Source organism: Schistocerca nitens, chromosome 5, assembly GCF_023898315.1.
Source record: "Schistocerca nitens isolate TAMUIC-IGC-003100 chromosome 5, iqSchNite1.1, whole genome shotgun sequence".
Taxonomy (NCBI): domain Eukaryota; kingdom Metazoa; phylum Arthropoda; class Insecta; order Orthoptera; family Acrididae; genus Schistocerca; species Schistocerca nitens.
This window is the reverse complement of record NC_064618.1, coordinates 134,122,981-134,143,329: the sequence shown is the minus strand read 5'-3', so window position 1 is coordinate 134,143,329 and position 20,349 is coordinate 134,122,981. Positions and strand designations below refer to the sequence as shown.

Here is a 20,349-nt window from a genome sequence, read left to right as displayed (position 1 = left end):
CATTTAGGGGGGAATTCTTTGGAAATCTGAATTGGTTTAGAAAGACTAAATTTATTGGTCAGATTTTCTTTCATCTGAAGTCTCCCCCCTGCGGGTTCGGGGGCTAGAATAGGCCCGCGGTATTCCTGCCTGTTGTAAGAGGCGACTAAAAGGAGTCTCAAATGTTTCGGCCTCATGTGATGGTCCCCTCTCGGGTTTGACCTCCATCTTTCTAAATTATTCCGAAGAGCGAGCCAATTGGGGAAGGGCACCTTACATGGTGCACTGTATCCGTTGTGCATTGAGACCTTTAGCCGACTTTTTCGTCGTTGCAATGGTGTCCCGCTCGTTTCCCGTCTCTTGGGCGGGGATATGTCCCTGGGTGCGATTACCACACTGCACTCTGCAGTGTTGCTTTTAACTGCGACGACGACCTTGGATATTTTTGCACCTAAGATCCAGCACGGTAGCCAGTCCGTTGTGGTGGGGCCGCCATGTACCCTGTTGGTTGTAGCCCCCTGACAACACAGGGATCGCTGTACTGATGCCTGCGCCGTTAACTCCCCACGTATGCCAAGGAGTAGATGCCCATCTCCCTGGGGCATCAGGACTCCCGGCAATGGACATCCTGCCAGGTGGCTATTGCTGCGGCTGGGTGGCGCCCGTGGGGTGGGCCCTTGGTCGGAGTAGGTGGCATCAGGGCGGATGACCCGCAATGAAGCATGGTACATCATCTCTCGCTGGCGGCCAGCCGCCAGCAGTCTCTAAGCGTTCTCGGGCTCAATTTAATGCTCAAAAGTACGATCCGAAAACGTTCCCCTCTCTGGCCACGCCGTTGGAGGAGCGTAAGTCTCATGATGGAGGTAATAGTTATTCGCCCCGATTTTTAGTTTGCACGAGAGCTGATGGGGAGTCTTTTCTATCCACAAAGCCTCAGTTCTTCGTCGAGCATTTAGGGGACAAGTTTGGGGAGGTGGAGGGCTTGTCCAAAATGCGCTCTGGGTCAGTACTGATACAAACGGCATCCTCCGCCCAGTCACGCAGGTTACTTGCTTGTGACAAGTTGGGGGATGTTCCCGTTACCATTACACCACATAAGAGTCTAAATATGGTCCAGGGAGTAATTTTCCATAGGGACCTTCTTTTGCAGTCTGATGACGAGCTGCGCGCCAACTTAGAGCGTAGAGGTGTTCATTTCGTCCGGCGCGTTCATCGGGGTCCGAAGGACAATCAGGTTGCTACTGGTGCCTTCATCTTGGCCTTCGAGGGTGATACATTACCGGAGAAGGTCAAGGTGATGGTCTACCGTTGTGACGTCAAGCCCTATATCCCTCCCCCGATGCGGTGCTTTAAGTGCTGGAAGTTCGGGCATATGTCTCCCTGCTGCACTTCTAGCCTCACATGTCGAGATTGCGGACGAACATCACATCCCAATACTCCATGTGCCCCGCCTCCCATCTGTGTCAACTGTGGAGAGCATCATTCCCCTTGCTCGCCTGACTGCAACGTCTTCCAGAAAGAGCGCAAAATCATGGAATATAAGACCCTGGACCGGCTGACCTATACTGAGGCCAAAAGGAAATATGACAGACTCCATCCTGTGAGAATGACATCTTCTTACGCAGCTGCTACAATGACTGTGCTAGCCCCATCAGTTTCAAGACTTCCAGCCAGCTCGATAAGCAATACGACTCCTCCTGCCCCCTTGCCCGTGGGGGGCTCTACCCCACCGGTTGGTCCTGCACCACCTAGCTCAGGAGCAACATCCTCCCACCCGTCGGGGACGTCCGTCCCCGCTTCTCAGCTGGAGAAGCGTCTAACTTCTTCGGCTACTCTCGCCCGTAAGAGTTCCCTTGGGACCCTCCCTTCCCAGGGTTCCACCAGCGGGAAGGATGACGGCCGACAGTGGCATAAGTCCTTACCAGCGGCCAGGCGTAGGGCTTCACGATCCTCCTCCGTCCCGGAGACTGAATCGGTGAAGCCTTCCCAGCCGGTGAAACCTAAGGTTCAGCGAGAGAAGTCCAAGAGAAAGACCTCTAAGGCCACAGAACTTGCGGTGGCACCAACCCCACCGCACCCTTCGGGCTCTGCGTCTGAGGATGAGGTCGAGATTCTAACGTCCGCTGCGGACCTTGATCTCGCCGGTCCCTCAGACGCCATGGATGCCACTCGCACGGGTACTGAATCGGTGGCAGTGAGTGAACAAGCGGTGTAAATTGCCTTCCCAGTCCTTTCACGCCTTTCTCAGCCATGGACAATATCATCCTCCAGTGGAACTGCGGCGGTTTTTTCCACCATCTAGCTGAGCTCCAACAACTTATCAGCCTTCACCCTTTCTTCTGCATTGCTCTTCAGGAAACTTGGTTTCCAGCAATGCGAACCCCCGCCCTCCGTGGCTATCGGGGTTATTATAAGAACCGGGCAGCATATGATAGGGTGTCTGGTGGCGTCTGCCTCTATGTCCTTCACACTCTGCACAGCGAGTCTGTCCCTCTCCAAACACCTTTAGAGGCTGTCGCTGTTCGGGTGTGGACGCCACAGGCTGTTACCATCTGCAGTCTTTACCTTCCACCGGATGGTGATGTCTCGCAGCATGTCCTGGCTGCGCTGATAGCCCAATTGCCGCCACCTTTCTTACTATTGGGCGACTTCAATGCCCATAACCCTCTGTGGGGTGGGTCAGTGGCAACAGGTCGAGGCGCCACCGTTGAGCATTTATTGTCGCAGCTCGATCTCTCGATTTTAAATGATGGTGCCTTCACACACTTCAGTGTGGCGCATGGCACGTACTCCGCCATTGACCTTTCAATCTGTAGCCCTAGCTTCTTACCGTCTGTCCAATGGAGAGTGAATGACGACCTGTGTGGTAGTGCCCACTTTCCGATCTTTCTGTCACTACCACAGCGTCACTCTTCTGGGCGCCCTAGTAGATGGGCTATGAATCAGGCTGACTGGGACTTGTTCTCCTCCACTGCCACTCTTGAGCCTCTCTCTAATGATGACATTGATGCGGTGGTTCAATCGGTCATCACTGGCATCATTACTGCCGCCGAATCTGCCATTCCCCGCTCCTCTGGGTTCCCTCGGCGGCGGACTGTGCCTTGGTGGTCGCCTGAGATCGCTGCAGCGATTACAGATCGCCGGCGGGCGCTACAGCGTCACAAGCGACATCCCTGCATTGAACACCTGATCACCTTCAAACGGCTGCGTGCGCGGGCCCGCCGCCTTATCCGCCAAAGCAAGCAGGAGTGCTGGGAGCGGTATGTGTCCGCCATTGGCCTCCATGTCACTCCATCGCAGGTCTGGGCCAAGATTTGACGCGTCTACGGCTATCGGCCACCTGTCAGCGTCCCTGCGCTCTCACTGAATGGAGCAGTTTGTACTGACTCCGACGTCATTGCAAACCGCTTAGCAGAGCATTTTGCTATGAGTTCTGCTTCTGCGAATAACCCCCAGGCCTTCCGCTCCATTAAAGAGCGGATGGAACGTCGGAGCCTTTATTTTCGCACCCACACTTCTGAATCCTACAATGCTCCATTCAGTGAGTGGGAATTTCACAGTGCCCTTGCCGCTTGCCCTGATACCGCTCCCGGGCCAGATAGCATCCACTGTCAGATGCTGAAACACCTTTCAGTGGACTGCAAGCGACGCCTCCTCGACCTGTACAACCGTCTCTGGGTCGAGGGTGAGTTTCCGTTGCAATGGCGGGAGAGCATTGTCATCCCCATTTTGAAACCGGGCAAGAGCCCTCTGGAGGTGGACAGCTACCGCCCCATTAGCCTCACCAACGTTCTTTGCAAGCTTCTCGAACGGATGGTGACCCGGCACTTGAATTGGGTACTGGAGTCTCGGGGCCTTCTGGCTCCGTCTCAGGGTGGGTTCCGTAAAGGCCGCTCCGCCGCCGACAATCTGGTGAGCCTGGAGTCGGCCATCCGTACTGCCTTTGCCCGCCGTCAGCACCTGGTCGCTGTCTTTTTCGACATGCGGAAGGCGTACGATACGACATGGCGTCATCACATCCTTTCTACGCTTCATGGATGGGGTCTTCGGGGCCCTCTGCCGATCTTTATCAGAAATTTTCTGTCGTATCGTACCTTCCGCGTGCAAGTCGCGGGCTCATATAGTTCCTCCCACGTCCAGGAGACCGGTGTGCCACAGGGTTCTGTTTTAAGTGTCTGCCTCTTTTAAATAGCCATTAACGGGCTCGCTGCGGCCGTGGGAAATTCTGTCTCCGCTTCCCTGTATGCTGACGACTTCTGCCTTTACTACAGCTCTCTTGGCATTGCAGCTGCTGAACGTCAGCTACAGGGCGCAATCCGCAAGGCGCAGTCTTGGGCTGCAGAGCGTGTTTTTCAGTTTTCGGCTGCCAAGACCTGCGTTATGCATTTCTGCCGGCGCCGAACGGTCCATCCTGAGCCGCGGGTTTCTCTTGACAACGAACTTCTTGCTGTGGTGGAGACCCACAGGTTTTTGGGGGTGGTTTTCGATGCCCGGTTGACTTGGCTGCCTCATATCCGGCAGCTTAAACAGACGTGTTGGCGGCATCTAAACGCTCTGAGATGCTTGAGCCACACCCGCTGGGGCGCCGACCGCTCTACCCTGTTGCGGCTCTACCAGGCATTAATCTAGTCCCATCTGGATTATGGGAGCCTGGCTTATGGCTCAGCATCCCCATCTGCGTTGCGGGTGCTGGACCCAATTCTCCACAGCGGGATACGCCTTGCCACTGGTGCTTTCCGCACCAGCCCTGTGGACAGCGTACTAGTGGAGGCAGGTGTCCCTCCACTGCGGTTACGACGCCAACGTTTGCTGGCCGCTTATGCTGCCCATGCTCTAAGCTTGCCCGGGCATCCAAACTATCGTCTCCTGTTCCCGCGATCGGTCGTCCATCTGCCAGAACGTCGGCCCCGGTCTGGTTGTACAATCGCAGTCCGCGTCAAAGAGCTTCTCTCCGGGCTTCGGGTTTTCACTGTTCCACCTCCTTTCCGGGCCACTTTGCATACACCCCCATGGTGTGTTCCTCGCCCTTGCCTTCGGCTCGACTTGGCACAGGGCCCGAAGGACTCAGTCCCTCCAGAGGCCTTCCGCCGCCAGTTTTCTTCCATCCTGGCCACGTATCAGGGCTCTGGCATTGTTTACACTGACGGTTCGATGGTTGCTGGTCGTGTCGGGTATGCGCTCACTCTAGGGGACCATTCCGAACAACGTTCCTTGCAGGATGGCTGCAGCGTTTACACTGCTGAGCTGGTTGCCATCTTTCGTGCCCTAGAGTATATCCGCTCCTGCTCAGGTGAGTCCTTCATTCTCTGTAGCGATTCCCTGAGCGGTTTACGAGCTCTCGACCAGTGTTTTCATCGTTCTCGTCTGGTGATGGCTATCCAAGAGTCCCTGCATACTCTTGCCCGTTGCGGCCGCTCTGTGGTCTTTGTGTGGACCCCCGGTCATGTCGGTACCCCGGGCAATGAACATGTTGACCGCCTGGCGAAAGAGGCCACGAGTAAACCATCTCTGGATGTTGGCCTCCCAGAGACTGATTTGCGGGCAGTCCTCCGCCGAAAAGTTTTTACGCTTTGGGACGCTGAATGGCGCGATCGGATCACGCCCAATAAACTCCGTGCCATTAAGGAGACGACGACTGTGTGGCGGTCATCCATGCGAGCCAACCGCAGGGACTCAGTCATCCTTTGTCGGCTCCGCATTGGCCACTCCCGGCTGACACACAGTTATTTACTGCGCCGGGAGGACCCTCCTCTATGTCGCTGCGGGGCGGCTTTGACAGTGGCCCACATTTTGTTGGCCTGCCCCCTTTTAGCTGTGGTCAGGCAGACATTTGCGCTGCCTGATACGCTCCCTGCCCTTTTATCTGATGACCCTGTTATGGCTGGCTTAGTTTTACGTTTTATTTGGGCAGGGGGTTTTTATCGTTTACTCTGAGTGTTTGTTCTGTTCTTTTGTGTTGATTCTGGCCATTGGCCTACGATTTTACGCTGAGTTTTTAATGTGTTCTCGGTGGTTGGCTTTTCCTTTTTATCTCTATGGTCGGCCAACCACCGTCACACTCTGTGTGATTTTAATTTGTTTTGTCTGATCTCTGTAGGAGTATTTCTTGTCCTGTGCCGTCTGACGTTTTTCCTGCTGTTCGTTTTTATTCTCTTTGGGTGGTTTTAATTTTTTGGAAAAAGGGACCGATGGCCGTCGCAGTCTGGTCCCTTTAATCCCCCAAACCAACCAACCAACCATCTGAAGTCTATAAACAAAGCCCATCCCTCCCCCCCTCCCCCTCACCCACTCCTCAAGAGGCTCACAGTTCTTTTTGTAGATGTGTGCTGACCACAGGGTCCCTGAGTCATTGTACTTCTTGTTCCTTACCAACTGTACTCTCCAACTATACCTTTTATCTTTTTCTGACTTTTTAGAAGGGCTTCCTTGTTGACAACTTTGCTTTTCTAAAGGACAATGGCTATGTTTACTTACTTTGCTTTTTCCAGACTTATTTCCTCACTCATTTCAATAACACACATTTGGTTCCATTTTTGTCTGTGACCAACACTCATTCCTAATTTTTACATAGTCTGCAGAAGGTTGCCCAATATGGTGCGCACTCCATGTGCTGTGCTATCCCATCGTAAGCATCACTTGGCAGACCAGTACTTTGTCACAGCACGAAGTCAGTCTTTTGATTAGCAGAGCCACAGGTTATTTATTGCGAATAGTTCGATCATCTTTCCTTCCAGATACACACCTTGATATCCTACCCTCTCACCTCCTAACCATAGATAAAACTCTTTATGGCAAATAAATGTAAAAGAAGGAAGACGACTAGAAAAACCAAAGATGAAGGTGGATACAGCAGCTCCGTCAGAATTCCCCACAACATGATGTCAAAATTATACACATTGACATCATTCCTGCTCAACAGGTGGTGCAAGCACAGGCCAAAATGGACATCTTTCTTTTGTCTCCTTTCCAGCACCTCTACAGAATATGGAAACACCAAAAACACAACACGTTGCCATGCCTAATAGGGTGTGGCAAACTTGTTTGTGTTCAAAACAGGTTCTAGTCATCTCAGAATGGATACATACAGGACATGTATGGTTTTCAAGGGCACGTTATACCATTCTTTGTGCAAAATATCAGCACGGGCAGGTAACAACGATGGAGGTGGATAGTGATCATGCACCCTTCTCAACAAAGGCTCAATAATATTGAAATCTGGTGACTGTGGTGGCCAGGGGAGATGCAAAAATGCATCCTCATACTCATAAACCAATCCTATACAATGCAATCTGTGTAAAAGGGCCCCCATTTTCTTGGAATGCAGCATCACCATTGAGGAACAAATATTGTGTTAGAGAATGGACCTGATCAGCCAAAATGGTCACATAGTACTTGGCAAGTACACAACCTTACAGAGTAACCATGGAATACTGGGTATGGTCACTGAACCCCGGCCGTGTTTCACTCGTGGGATGTAATCTCTGCCAGAAGTTGGAAACAATGTGAAACAAGACTCATCGGACTAAATAACTTTGTTCCATTACTACATAGCACATGTTTTATGTGCACGCGGTCTGAGGCGTCTTGTCATGATCCGTGTAATTCCCCCTCACCCCCCTTCACCCCCCCTCACCCATCGGACCAGAGGTTCGAGTCCTCCTTTGAGCATGGGTGTGTGTGTTTAAGTTAGATTAAGTAGTGTGTAAGCTTAGGGACCGATCACCTCTGCAGTTTGGTCCCATAAGACCTCACCAACCACGTTTTATGCATTTGGCAACATATGCATATAAGCTGTGAGGAATCCAATTCTGCCAGAAAGGAAACATCGACAGGAAACCAAGGATGGCAGAAACACATCTGGTTCCTGTGTCACTTGACAGTGCCAGAAGGAGCAGAAATTAAAGATAAGTCGCAGCCAATCTGGTGAAGGATGCACCACTGCTCCCAGCGCTTCCGCCAGAGAAAACATGGTAGAATACCAAAGCATGCGGTGCCAAGCCAGAACGAGGCAAAGCAGCGGGAGCATGCAGCGGCGGGTGCAATAACTGCAGGGGCGACCGATGGGCGCGGCCATGTAGCAATTCTGCTGGGGAACGGGTGCCGCGTGGCTGGGAGCAATAGGAAGTAAGGAAAGTCCATAGCACACGCTCGCGGGAGTCTGTGGCACACAACTTGTTCATCTGCGACTTAAATATTCGCACAAAGCGTTCAGCCTCGCCGTTCGACTGGGGGTGGAATGGGGCTGAGGTCAGATGGCGAATGCCATTAGCAGCACAGAACACTTCAGTCTCAGACGACACAAATTGGGGGCCATTGTCGGAGACAATAACTTCAGGAAGGCTCTCAATACAAAAAATAGACGTCAAAGTCCAAATAGTACTGGCAGATGTAATAGAAGACATAGGCACAACAAAAGAGAAGTTTCTGTACGCATCAATAACTATCAACCAGTCGGTGTCCCAGAAAGGACCCGCAAAATCAATATGAACACGCTAGCAAGGCACAGTAGGAGTCGGCCATGCAAACAAGCCCTGGCGGGGAACAGATTGATGCTCCGTGCAGGAGCAACAATTAGCAAGCAAATTCTCAATTTGTTTATCAATACCGACCCAAGTGCAGTGACGAAGTGCTAATTGCTTTGTCCGCACTATACCCCAATGACCAGCATGCAGTAATCGGAGGATTTCCAACTGCAACGAATGAGGTACAACCACACGAGACTGATCATTGTCAGTTCATAACAAAATAACACTGTGGTGTACAGACGTGTTGTGATGTTGCGCAAAATAATGTTGAACAAGAGGATTACAAATCTGCACAGCAGACATAGGCCATTGAGTACGAGTATACTGCCAAAGAATCTGCGAAAAAGTATTGGTGGCTGTCGCAGAAGCAATGCACCGAAAATCCACTGGAAAACCATCAGCTAATTCATTATCCTGCGAATCAATAAACATGCATGACAAGTCGGAAGAATTAAACTCATTGTCAAGACTGATATGGAGGCAAGACAAAGCATCAGCATTGCCATGCTGGGCCGTAGGCTGAAACAAAATTTCGTAATTGTTGTTAGACAAAAACAAAGAACAACGTTGCAACTTCTGTGCAGTACGGGCTGGAACTGTCTTTGACGGGTGAAACAGTGACACAAAGGCTTATGGTCGGTGACCAAATAGAACTTGCGACCATACAAAAAATCATGAAACTTTGTCACTTCATATACAATAGCTAAAGCTTCTTTCTAGATTTGAGAATAGTTTTGCTGGGCAGAATTGAGCAACTTAGACGCAAAAGCGATTGGGCAGTCAATAGAATTATTGCGGTGCGAGAGAACTGCTCTGATGCTGTGAGAAGATGCATTGACAGCCAAAACAACTGGTTTGGAGGGCTCGAAAGGAATTTGCACTTGTCTCTGTTACACTTGAGTCCTGCCTGGAAAAGTACAGTAAATAAGGCACGCAAATTCTGCAAGTGTTCGTTAGGGGTGCGACCTGATACGACAATGTCGTCCAGATAATTGGAACAGCCAGGGACAGTGGCACACAACTGCTGCAAGTAAGACTGAAAAATAGCAGGAGCCGAAGCACAACCGAATGAAAGGCAGTGAAACTAGAACAATTCAAGGTGGGTGTTGATCACAAAATAGCGCTGCGGAATTTGAAAGTATGCGTCGCACAAGTCAACTGTGGAAAAGGAATTTTCCCACACCAAGCTTATCAAAAATGTCTTCAGGACATGGTAAGTGAGCGACCACTGTCTCGGGATTTACCGTAGACTTAAAGTCAGCACAAATACGGGGACGACCATTTGGTTTCTTCTTTTTTAGATCACAACAATACGGTTCTGACACTTCCTATCCAAGCCCATGCAATAAGTTAACCCATATGACATAATTATAGGACTTACTGCAGCATATTTTTCTATAAATGAAGTCAAAACCCGCTTAGAATGTTATGTCACTATGACACACAAACAGGTACTTGACCTCTCAAAGGAATAAGTCTGCTGGGCAGAAATTTTATTTTTGAAAGAAAAATTTATGTATATGCAAGATGGTTATAACAAAACTTTCACTAATTGAGCCAGTGCAGACAGAAAACTATTCACCATATGGATATCCAATTTGATGGGAATGATGTTCAGACATCCAGCCGGCGCTGGAGGGGGCAGGCGCTGCTAACAGGCTTAAGTGGCGGAATTGCCGCCGTGACGCGCCCGGCCGTCGGCAGCGGCGGCGAAGTTCCTGAGGTTCGGGACGGCGAGCCGGGAGGCGGGCCCGGGGGGAACCCCCGGCGACTCCTCGGTACTCACGCAGCCGCGCCACCTCCTACCCTCTGCAGGGTTTGCATTGGTAGTAGTATTAGTATGACGACTTACTATTAGACGCCAGCACGTTATGGCAACATCGGGTTGAAACACAAGTAACAATAGGCATTACGTCAATATGGGTCTGGACAAGGTGTGCAGAGTTTTACTCACAAAGTCTTTTTTTTATCCAAACAGCTGCAGTAGTGATGCTGCTCTTTATGAGTATTGGTGCATTAAAGGAATGCGGAGGGGTCCTCTTTCTGCACCGGGGTTGAAGAACATGATTCAGAAGTTCAAATTAAATGACAGTTTGGCCACCAAGATCACCAGATTTGAACCCATCTGATTCTGGCTGGGGGGGTTACCTGAAAAATAGGGTTTATCAATGGGACACACAACACATTGAGGTTGAAGATGAGCATACTGAGTGAGGAAGCCAACATCCTATCTGAGATTTTTCAGCCCACAGTAGAGCAATATTTTATGTGGTTCCAGGCTTTTGTGGATGCAGATGGCCCTCAAATTGAGCGATGTTTGTAACCTGGAACATAAACATGGTGCACAATTAACAAATGTTACCCTATCATGCGGAAATTAAAATGTGCTTCTTTTAATGGTTTGGTCATTGTTTTTCTTCTGTATGTCCTTAGAAATGTTTCCACAAAGTTTCATTGTCCTATGATCACTCATTTTTTGTGGGACCCCTCTCAAGTAGCATACATTTAATCATAACCATCTTGTATTATTTGAAGTTCACTTAAATTGTAATTACTGCTTTCACTCGTTACGAGGACAACCAAAGGTAATGTTTAATCTCTGAATGATTCAGCCCAGTAATCAGTGATACCATCTACTACGTTACAGTTCAGATCTGATCTGATGGATAATATTGGAAGCTCAGTTTGACCTCTTGTGCATATGTTTACAAGAGACACAATGCACACCTTCAGACAACCTTATGTTAGAAGGCTGCACCATCCACAGGAGTGAAAATACAGGTGGTGAGTGGACCAAGCATGGAGTGGCAGTATTTGTCCACAATACAAGTCACTTAGTACCAATTAGCCTCCCTCACCACATACCTTCAAGCAGTTGACATTCAGATTTACATATTACTAAGGATGACTGTGCTCCCTTTCTCCCTCTCCAACAAAATGTGGATAGTGGGGCTCTTCGGAACTTCAACCTTGAACTCCAGTGACCTTTTCTAATTCTAGGGTATAACGGTGCATATCACACACATTTAGGCTCCATATACTCTTGTCCTAGGGGCCAAGTATGTCAGAGGTTCCTCTTGTCAAATGTATCTGCCTCGCCTATACATGGAAAGTGACACTTTTAGCTCTGCACCAGAATCATCCACAGACTGTCACTTTCCTACCCCACACTTTTTTATACAGTTCTTTGGGAAGTGGCTATGGACTTAAAGCATAGTCACCATTTTTCCATTTGGATCCACCTGTCAGACACATCAGCACGTGCCATCAAGCCACCTGAACAGATCTTCTACAAAGATCGCTAGAGAGTGTACAGCAATGTAGTCCAACATCAATCTATCGCCCCTGGGTGGTAGAACATGTCGCTACCATCACACACATGGCTCCTGATGCATCTGTCCTAAAGTTGTCAGTTAAACCCAGCATATAGCTAGTCCCATGGCAGAGCAAGGACTGCTATTTAGCCATCAGGGATATGGGGCAGCACTACAAACATTTCACTGTATGTATCTGATGATAGTCTTGCAACCTTTCACACTGCTGAGGCAAAAGCCTGTTGTATTATCAGAGGCAACAAAAAGTAGTCATTGCAGTATTTTTACATTCTGTTAACCATTTCACATTATAATCATGTGAGTCAATGAGCAGGATCGATGAGAATAGTAATTGGTCAGAATTTGCAATCCAGGCAATAAAGAAAGTGAAGAAATGTTGCCAACTTGCTCGCCAAAACTCTTCTGTTTCTCTAGCGTATGGTGTATCTTTACTTTCTGAAATACCCTCGTATTTTGACAACTTCTTCACTTTCGAAGACCAGACATACCAACAATTAAAGGGAACAGCCATGGGTACCAGGATGGCCCCCTCGTACGCCAACCTATTTATGGGTCGCTTAGAGGATGCCTTCTTCGTTACCCAGGCCTGCCAACCCAAAGTTTGGTACAGATTTATTGATGACATATTCATGATCTGGACTCACAGTGAAGAAGAACTCCAGAATTTCCTCTCCAACCTCAACTCCTTTGGTTCCATCAGATTCACCTGGTCCTACTCCAAATCCCATGCCACTTTCCTCGATGTTGACATCCATCTGTCCAATGGCAAGCTTCACGCATCCATCCACATCAAACCCACCAACAAGCAACAGTACCTCCATTATGACAGCTGCCACCGATTCCATATCAAACGGTCCCTTCCCTACAACCTAGGTCTTCATGGCAAACAAATCTGCGCCAGTCCTGAATCCCTGAACCATTACACCAACACCCTGAAAACAGCTTTCGCATCCCGCAACTACCCTCCTGACCTGGTACAGAAGCAAATAGCCAGAGCCACTTCCTCATCCCCTCAAACCCAGTACCTCCCACAGAAGAACCCCAAAAGTTCCCCACTTGTGACAGGATACTTTATGGGACTGGATCAGACTCTGAATGTGGCTCCCCAGCAGGGATACAACTTCCTCAAATCCTGCCCTGAAATGAGATCCATCCTTCATGAAATCCTCCCCACTCCACCAAGAGTGTCTTTCCACCATCCACCTAACCTTCGTAACCTCTTGGTTCATCCCTATGGAATCCCCAAACCACCTTCCCTACCCTCTGGCTCCTACCCTTGTAACCGCCCCCGGTGTAAAACCTGTCCCATGCACCCTCCCACCACCACCTACTCCAGTCCTGTAACCCGGAAGGTGTACACGATCAACGGCAGAGCCACGTGTGAAAGCACCCACGTGATTTACTAACTGACCTGCCTACACTGTGAAGCTTTCTATGTGGGAATGACCAGCAACAAACTGTCCATTCGCATGAATGGACACAGGCAGACAGTGTTTGTTGGTAATGAGGATCACCCTGTGGCTAAACATGCCTTGGTGCACGGCCATCACATCTTGGCACAGTGTTACACTGTCCAGGTTATCTGGATACTTCCCACTGACGCCAACCTATCAGAACTTCGGAGATGGGAACTTGCCCTTCAATATATCCTCTCTTCCCGTTATCCACCAGGCCTCAACCTCCGCTAATTTCAAGTTGCCGCCGCTCATACCTCACCTGTCATTCAACAACATCTTTGTCTCTGTACTTCCGCCTCGACTGACATCTCTGCCCTAACTCTTTGCCTTTACATGTCCGCTTGTGTCTGTATATGTGCGGATGGATATGTGTGTGTGTGCACGAGTGTATACCTGTCCCTTTTTGCCCCTAAGGTAAGTCTTTCTGCTCCCGGGACTGGAATGACTCCTTACCCTCTCCCTTAAAACCCATATCCTTTCGTCTTTCCCTCTCCTTCCCTCTTTCCTGATGAAGCAACTGTGGGTTGCTAAAGCTTGAAGATTGTGTATGTGTTTGTGTTTGTTTTTGTCTCTATCAACATACTAACGCTTTCGTTTGGTAAGTTACAGTATCCTTGTTTTTAGAAATAATCCAGTTTATAAAATGTAACTGACGTTTTCTAAATAAATGTTCTATTTAAGGACTGCGAGCCATTGTATCTTTACTTTTCCAAATGCCCTCGTACTTTTTTGAAATAACCTTTCGTTGTGTACTTATGTTCAAATGGACATTACTTAAAAAACAAGCACATATGTTTAGAACAAGGAAGCAACTTGCAGCACAGACCTGAAGAGAATGGAGCAGGTGAAATGCGATCAGTGGAATAACTTTCTCACCTACTCCCTAAGTTTTCAATAGACCATTCGTATAGTGTCTCAGAAGACAATGTGGGCCAAAAATGCAAAACACATTTAACTTACTACATCATCAAGTAAAGGAATTATCATTCTTCTGGGTAGCATGCGAGGTGGTAATGCTGGGAAATGAACAAGCTGACACGGCAGCAAGGGGCACGTGCTACGAAAGTATTGTACTACTCTGAGTGGATGTGGTTGGGTGGTATTATGTTGTTGTTGAGGAGGAAAGTTATGTATCAGTGGAAGAATGTGTGGCTGGAAGTACAAAATAACAAGTTACAGCAGATGAAGCAAAAAGTCTTGCTGTGTCAAAGATTTCTCCAGTTACACAAAAAGAAGTGGCTTTAACACAACTGAGAAAAGGTTACTGTCTTCTAACACACAGGCACTACATTTGGTGAGAGCCCAACCAGTGTGGTGATTGTAGTGTACCTGTGTCAGTGCACTACATTTTACCTGATTTCTCTTCATATTGTGGCAAGAGGGCAGCGAAAGATGAAACTGGCACTCCACCCTTTTCTCGTCGTGGAATCCATTAGGCTTTGATTTTTAAAGGAAGAGGGGAATGATGTGTTTGCTGCTTAGTTCCCTTTAACTGCACTAATAAATCAGTCTACAAACTGAGTTTAACAGGTATCACTGGACTGTTCATGACAAAGAGAAGAATGTTAGAATTGAATGTCTCATTGATGGACATTAGAAAGGATCTGACTCAAATTTGAGAATAATGGGGAAGGAAATGTAGTCATGTGCTTTTCAGTGAACCCTCACTACTTTTTTCACTAATGATGTTAGATGAACTAATTATTTTAATTTTCAAATTACAGCCTACATGTATGAAACAGAAAATTGTGACAAGTGTCTGATAATTATTTTCCATCTTCAGCACTCTTCAGAGTTGTTGATTTTATATAGTGTACTGTTAAAAAAGTGTATTTTTGTGTCTAACAGATTTTTCAATTGTTTCCTTGCATAAATGCTGTCTGCTATTTGTGTGACAAAATATCTGTTACTTTTCTATCCACATAAATAATAATATGTAAGTAATCAAACACACACAATTATGTAAGAGAATGTTGGTCACTGTGTTTAAAAATTATATATGATCTTTCATTTCAGGATTAAGATCTGGCAGAGTTGGAGAACAATGTGAGGCAATTGTCAGATTCCCAAGGTTATTTGAGAAATACCCATTTCCAATACTGATAAATGCGTCTTTGCTGAAACTGGCAGATTTGTTTCGCATAGGGTAAGTGTTGCTGTCATCATATTTTGATCAGTTACATGCTATGAACATATGATAACTGAATAGTGTGTTGTGTTTAAAAATATATATAAAGAAACCATACTCATTGCGAAGAATAAAATTCCCCACCCTCACTGTGGGTCTGGGGGTTAGAATAGGCACGAGGTATTCCTGCCTGTCTTAAGAGGTGACTAAAAGGAGTATCACGCATTTCGGGCTTAATGTGATGGACCCCTGTGGGTTTGACCTCCATTTTTCAAAATTTTCTTGAAGGGCGAGCCAATTGGGGAAGGGCGCCTTACGTGATGCATAGTGTCCATCCTGCACTGAGACCTCTTGAATCCTTCGTTGACGTGGATTTGCACTTCCGCTCATTCTCCAGCTCTTGGGTGAGGTCACTCTCATAGGTGTGTTTTCCTCCATCCTCTGTGCAGTATCGCTTTCTGCGCTGTCGATGATACCCAGCACGGTAGCCAGTCTGTTGTGGTGGGGCCACCTTGTACCCTGTTGGTTGTAGCCCCCTGACCACACAGGGATTGCTCTGCCGATACCTGCACCTTTAACTCCCTGCGTATGCCAAGGAGTGGATGCACATCACCCCGGGGCATTGAGACTCTCGGTAATGGCCATTCTGCCAAGTGGCCTTTGCTGCAGCTGGGTGGCACCCGTGGGGAGGGCCCCTGGTCAGAGTGGGTAGCATCAGGGTGGATGACACTCCATGAAGCGTAGTACATCATCTCTTGCTGGTGGTCAGACATCAACAGTCTCTCAAGCGGTCAAGGTCTAACTTCATTTGTTAGAAATACGACCCCAAATTAATCCCCCCCCTCCCCCCCCCCCTCTGGCCACACCATGGGAGGAACGCCATGCTAAGGATGGCAGCGAAGCTTATTCACTCCGGTACCTCATATGTATGAGAGTTGATGGGGAATCTTTCTTGTCAATGAAACCTCAGTTTTTTGTGGAGCATTTAGAGGACAAGTTTGGGGAGGTGGAGGGCTTGTCCAAAATGGGGTCAGGGTCAGTCTTGATCAAAACAGCATCTTATACCCAGTCGCGGGCACTACTCGCCTGTGACAAGCTGGGGGATGTTTCTGTATCCATCATGCCCCACAAGAGCTTAAATATCATCCAGGGTATCATATTTCACAGGGACCTTCTTTTACAGTCTGATGATGAGCTGCACGCCGATTTAGAGTGGCGAGGTGTCCATTTCATCCAGCGTGTCCACCGGGGCCCAAGGGATAATCAGGTTGCCACCAGTGCCTTCATCTTGGTCTTCGAGAGTGACACATTACCCGAGAAGGTCAAGGTGATGGTCTACTGCTGTGATGTAAAGTCATATATCCCTCCACTGACGCAGTGCTTTAAGTGCTGGAAGTTCGGGCATATGTCTTCCCACTGTACTTCCAATGTCACCTGTTGGGATTGTGGGCACCCTTCACATCCCAATACTCTCTGTGCCCCACCTACCATCTGTGTCAACTGCGGAGTGCACCATTCGCCTTGCTCGCCAGACTGCAGGATTCTCCAGAAAGAAAGAAAAATAATGGTGTTAAAGACCCTGGGCTGACTGACCTACACTGAGGCTAAGAGAAAATATGGGAGGCTACATCCTATGCATATGACATCAACCTATGCTGCCGCTGTGACAACGGCTGTCGGACTCCACCTGAACCCACTTCAGGAGCTTCACCCCCCCCCCCGCCCCCAGCCATTGGGGATGTCAATCCCCACTTCTCAGCCGGAAAAGTGTAAGTCTCCTTTGGCTCCTTTTACCAGGAAGGGATCCCTTGGTTTAATCCCTTCCCAGGTTCCTACCAGTGGCCATCCTGACACCTGCCAGTGGCTGAAGCAACCACAGGTAGCTGGTAGTAGGGCATCACAGTCCTCCTCAGTCCCTGAGAGTGAATCAGTGAAGCCCTCCCAACTGGACAAACCTAAGGAGCAATGATTTTGTTTTAGGGCGCACAGCTTCAATGGTCATTAGCGCCCAGACTACGTTAGGAATGCACCGCGAGGCACAAGTTTAAAACAGCAACTAAAAGGGAAAACACGATAAAAGACAGACTGACAGGCATAGGATTAAAAAAAAACGCATAATCAAATGTCCTTAGAGAGGTTTGTCAAGTTGATAAAACGAAGAACGCGAGCAGCTGCTCGTGGGTCATCCGCTAAAATGGCATCTAGAGTACATGGCAGGCCAAGATCAAGACGCAGTGTGTTAAAATCCGGACAGGACGTTAAAATGTGGCGGACCGTCAGCAATTGCCCACATGGGCAGAACGGCGCCGGCGCAGCCGTCAGCAGATGGCGATGGCTGAACCGGCAGTGTCCAATTCGTAACCGGGCCAAAACGACCTCCTCCCATCGAGAAGGGCGGGAGGACGTCGTCCAAGCCGCGGGAAGAGGTTTCAAGGCCCGAAGCTTGTTGTCCGTAAGTGCAGCCCAATCGGCATGCCACAGCGATAAAATGCGCCGACAAATGACCCTGCTACAATCTGACGAAGGGACACAACAAGAAGCTGTCCGAGGCTGGAGGACCGCAGCCTTGGCCGCAGCATCTGCAGCTTCGTTCCCAGGGATACCGACATGGCCAGGAACCCACATAAAGCTAACCGGAGAACCGACGTCCACCAGCTGCTGAAGAGAGCGTTGGATCCGGTGCATGAAAGGGTGAACCTGATACGGATCACTGAGGCTCTGGATGGCGCTCAGGGAATCGGAGCAGATGACATAAGCAGAATGTCGGTGGCGGCAGATGTAAAGAACAGCCTGGTAGAGGGCAAATAGCTCAGCGTGGAGACCGAACAATGGCCATGGAGCCGGTATTTGAAACTTTGTGCCCCGACAATAAAAGAACACCCGACCCCGTCATTGGTCTTAGAGCCATCTGTATAAATGAAGGTCATATTAATGAACTTTGAACGAAGTTCGACAAAACGGGAGTGGTAGACCGAACCGGGGGTAACCTCCTGGAGCAATGAGAGAGACCTAAAAAGAAAAAGACCCCCAAGAACCAAGGCACTGCAGTGGCTCCCACACCACCACTAATTACAAGATCTGTGTCTGAGGATGAGGTGGAGATTCTGGCATCGGCTGAGGACCTAGATCTCACTGTGCTCTCAGACATAATGGATGTCGACCGCACAGGTACTGATCTGGTGGCAGCAGGTGACCCTGAGGCATAGACTGCCTCATTGAGTGTTTCATGCCTTCCCAGTCTCACGATCACGTAATCCTCCAGTGGAACTGCAGAGGTTTTTTCCACCACCTGGCTGAGCTACGGCAACTGTTAAACTTTACACTTGCTTTCTGCAGTGCCCTCCAGAAAACCTGTTTCCTGGCAATGAGGACCCCTGCCCTCTGTGGCTATAAGGGATATTACAGGAACCATAGCAACTGTAATAGAGTGTCAGGTGGAGTTTGTGTCTATATCCTGAACTCAGTATGTAGTGAACCTGAGCTCCTTCAGATGCCTCTTGAAGCTGTGGCTGTCAGGATAAGGACAACCCAGGAAATAACTGTCTGCAATATATAGCTTCCTCCAGATGGTGCATTACCCCGTATTGGCTGCACTGATTGATTGATCAACCCCTAAACCTTTCCTACTTTTGGGAGACTTTAATGCACATAACCCCTTGTGGTGTGGCACCATACTTACTGGTCCAGGTAGGGAGGTCAAAAAATTTACTGTCACAACTTGACCTCTGCCTCTTAAACACAGGTGCCCCCACATATTTCATTGTGGCACATTGCATATATTCGGCCATTGATCTTTCAGTTTGCAGTCCTGGCCTTTTCCCATCTATCCACTGGAGAGCACATGACGATCTGTGTGGTAGTGACCACTTCCCCAACTTCCTGTAACTCCCAAGTATCATGCCCACAGACACCTACCCAGATGGGCTTTAAACAAGGCAGACTGGGAAACCTTCACCTCTGCTAACACCGCCGAGTCTCTCCTACATGGTGCCATCGATGTTGTCTTTGAACAGGTCAGTACAATGATTGTTGCTGTGGTGGAAAAAGCAATCCCTTGTTCCTTAGGGTGCCCCCGGCGAAAGACAGTCCCTTGGTGGTTGCCGGAAGTCGCTGAGGCAATTAAGGAGCATCGGCAAGCTGTACTGTAACATAAGTGGCACTCTTCCATCGAGCCTTTAAGCAGCTCCATGCCCGTGTACACAAGCTTATAAAACGACAGAAACAGGAGTGTTGGGAGAGGTATGTGTCGACCATTAGGTGTCATACGTCGCCTACCCAAGTCTGCATGAAGATCAGACGTCTTTTTGGGTACCAGACCTCAACATATGTCCCTGGCATTAACATCAATGGCGTGTTATCTACTGATGCAAATGGCATTGGCCGAGCACTGAGCACTACGCTTGAGCCTCTGTGTCTGAGAACTAAGTCTGCTCCAAACAGCCTTTTCCAGACGCCGACATCTGGTTGCCGTCTTTTTTTACTTCTGTAAAGCATACGACATGACGTGGCGACATCATATCCTTGACACATTGAATGAGTGGGGTCTCCGGGGCCCGCTCCCGATTTTTATCAAAAACTTCCTGTCGCTCCATACTTTCTGTGTCCAAGTCTGTACCTCCCATAGCCGCACCCCCGCCTCCCCCCCCCCATATTTAGGAGAATGGCATTCCACAGGGCTCTGTATTGAGTGTCCCTCTATTTTTAGTGGCTATTAACAGTCTAGCAGCAGCTGTAGGGCCGTCGGTTTCACCTTCTCTGTATGCGGATGACTTCTGCGTTTCGTACTGCTCCTCCAGTACTGGTGTTGCTGAGTGATGTCTACAGGGAGCCAATCATAAGGTGCAGTCATGGGCTCTAGCCCACGGCTTCCAGCTTTCAGCCGCGAAGTCGTGTGTCATTTATTTCTGTTGGCGTCACACTGTTCT

General features: G+C 48.8%; 1 protein-coding gene across 1 annotated transcript in view; it reads left to right on the top strand.

Annotated features, from left to right (window-relative positions):
• LOC126259409 (integrator complex subunit 7) overlaps window positions 1-20,349 on the top strand; it is a 177,650-nt gene that overhangs the window by 6,261 nt on the left and 151,040 nt on the right. The window contains 1 exon segment of the mRNA XM_049956186.1: window positions 15,313-15,442. Within this exon segment, the coding sequence (XP_049812143.1) occupies window positions 15,313-15,442 (130 nt within the window).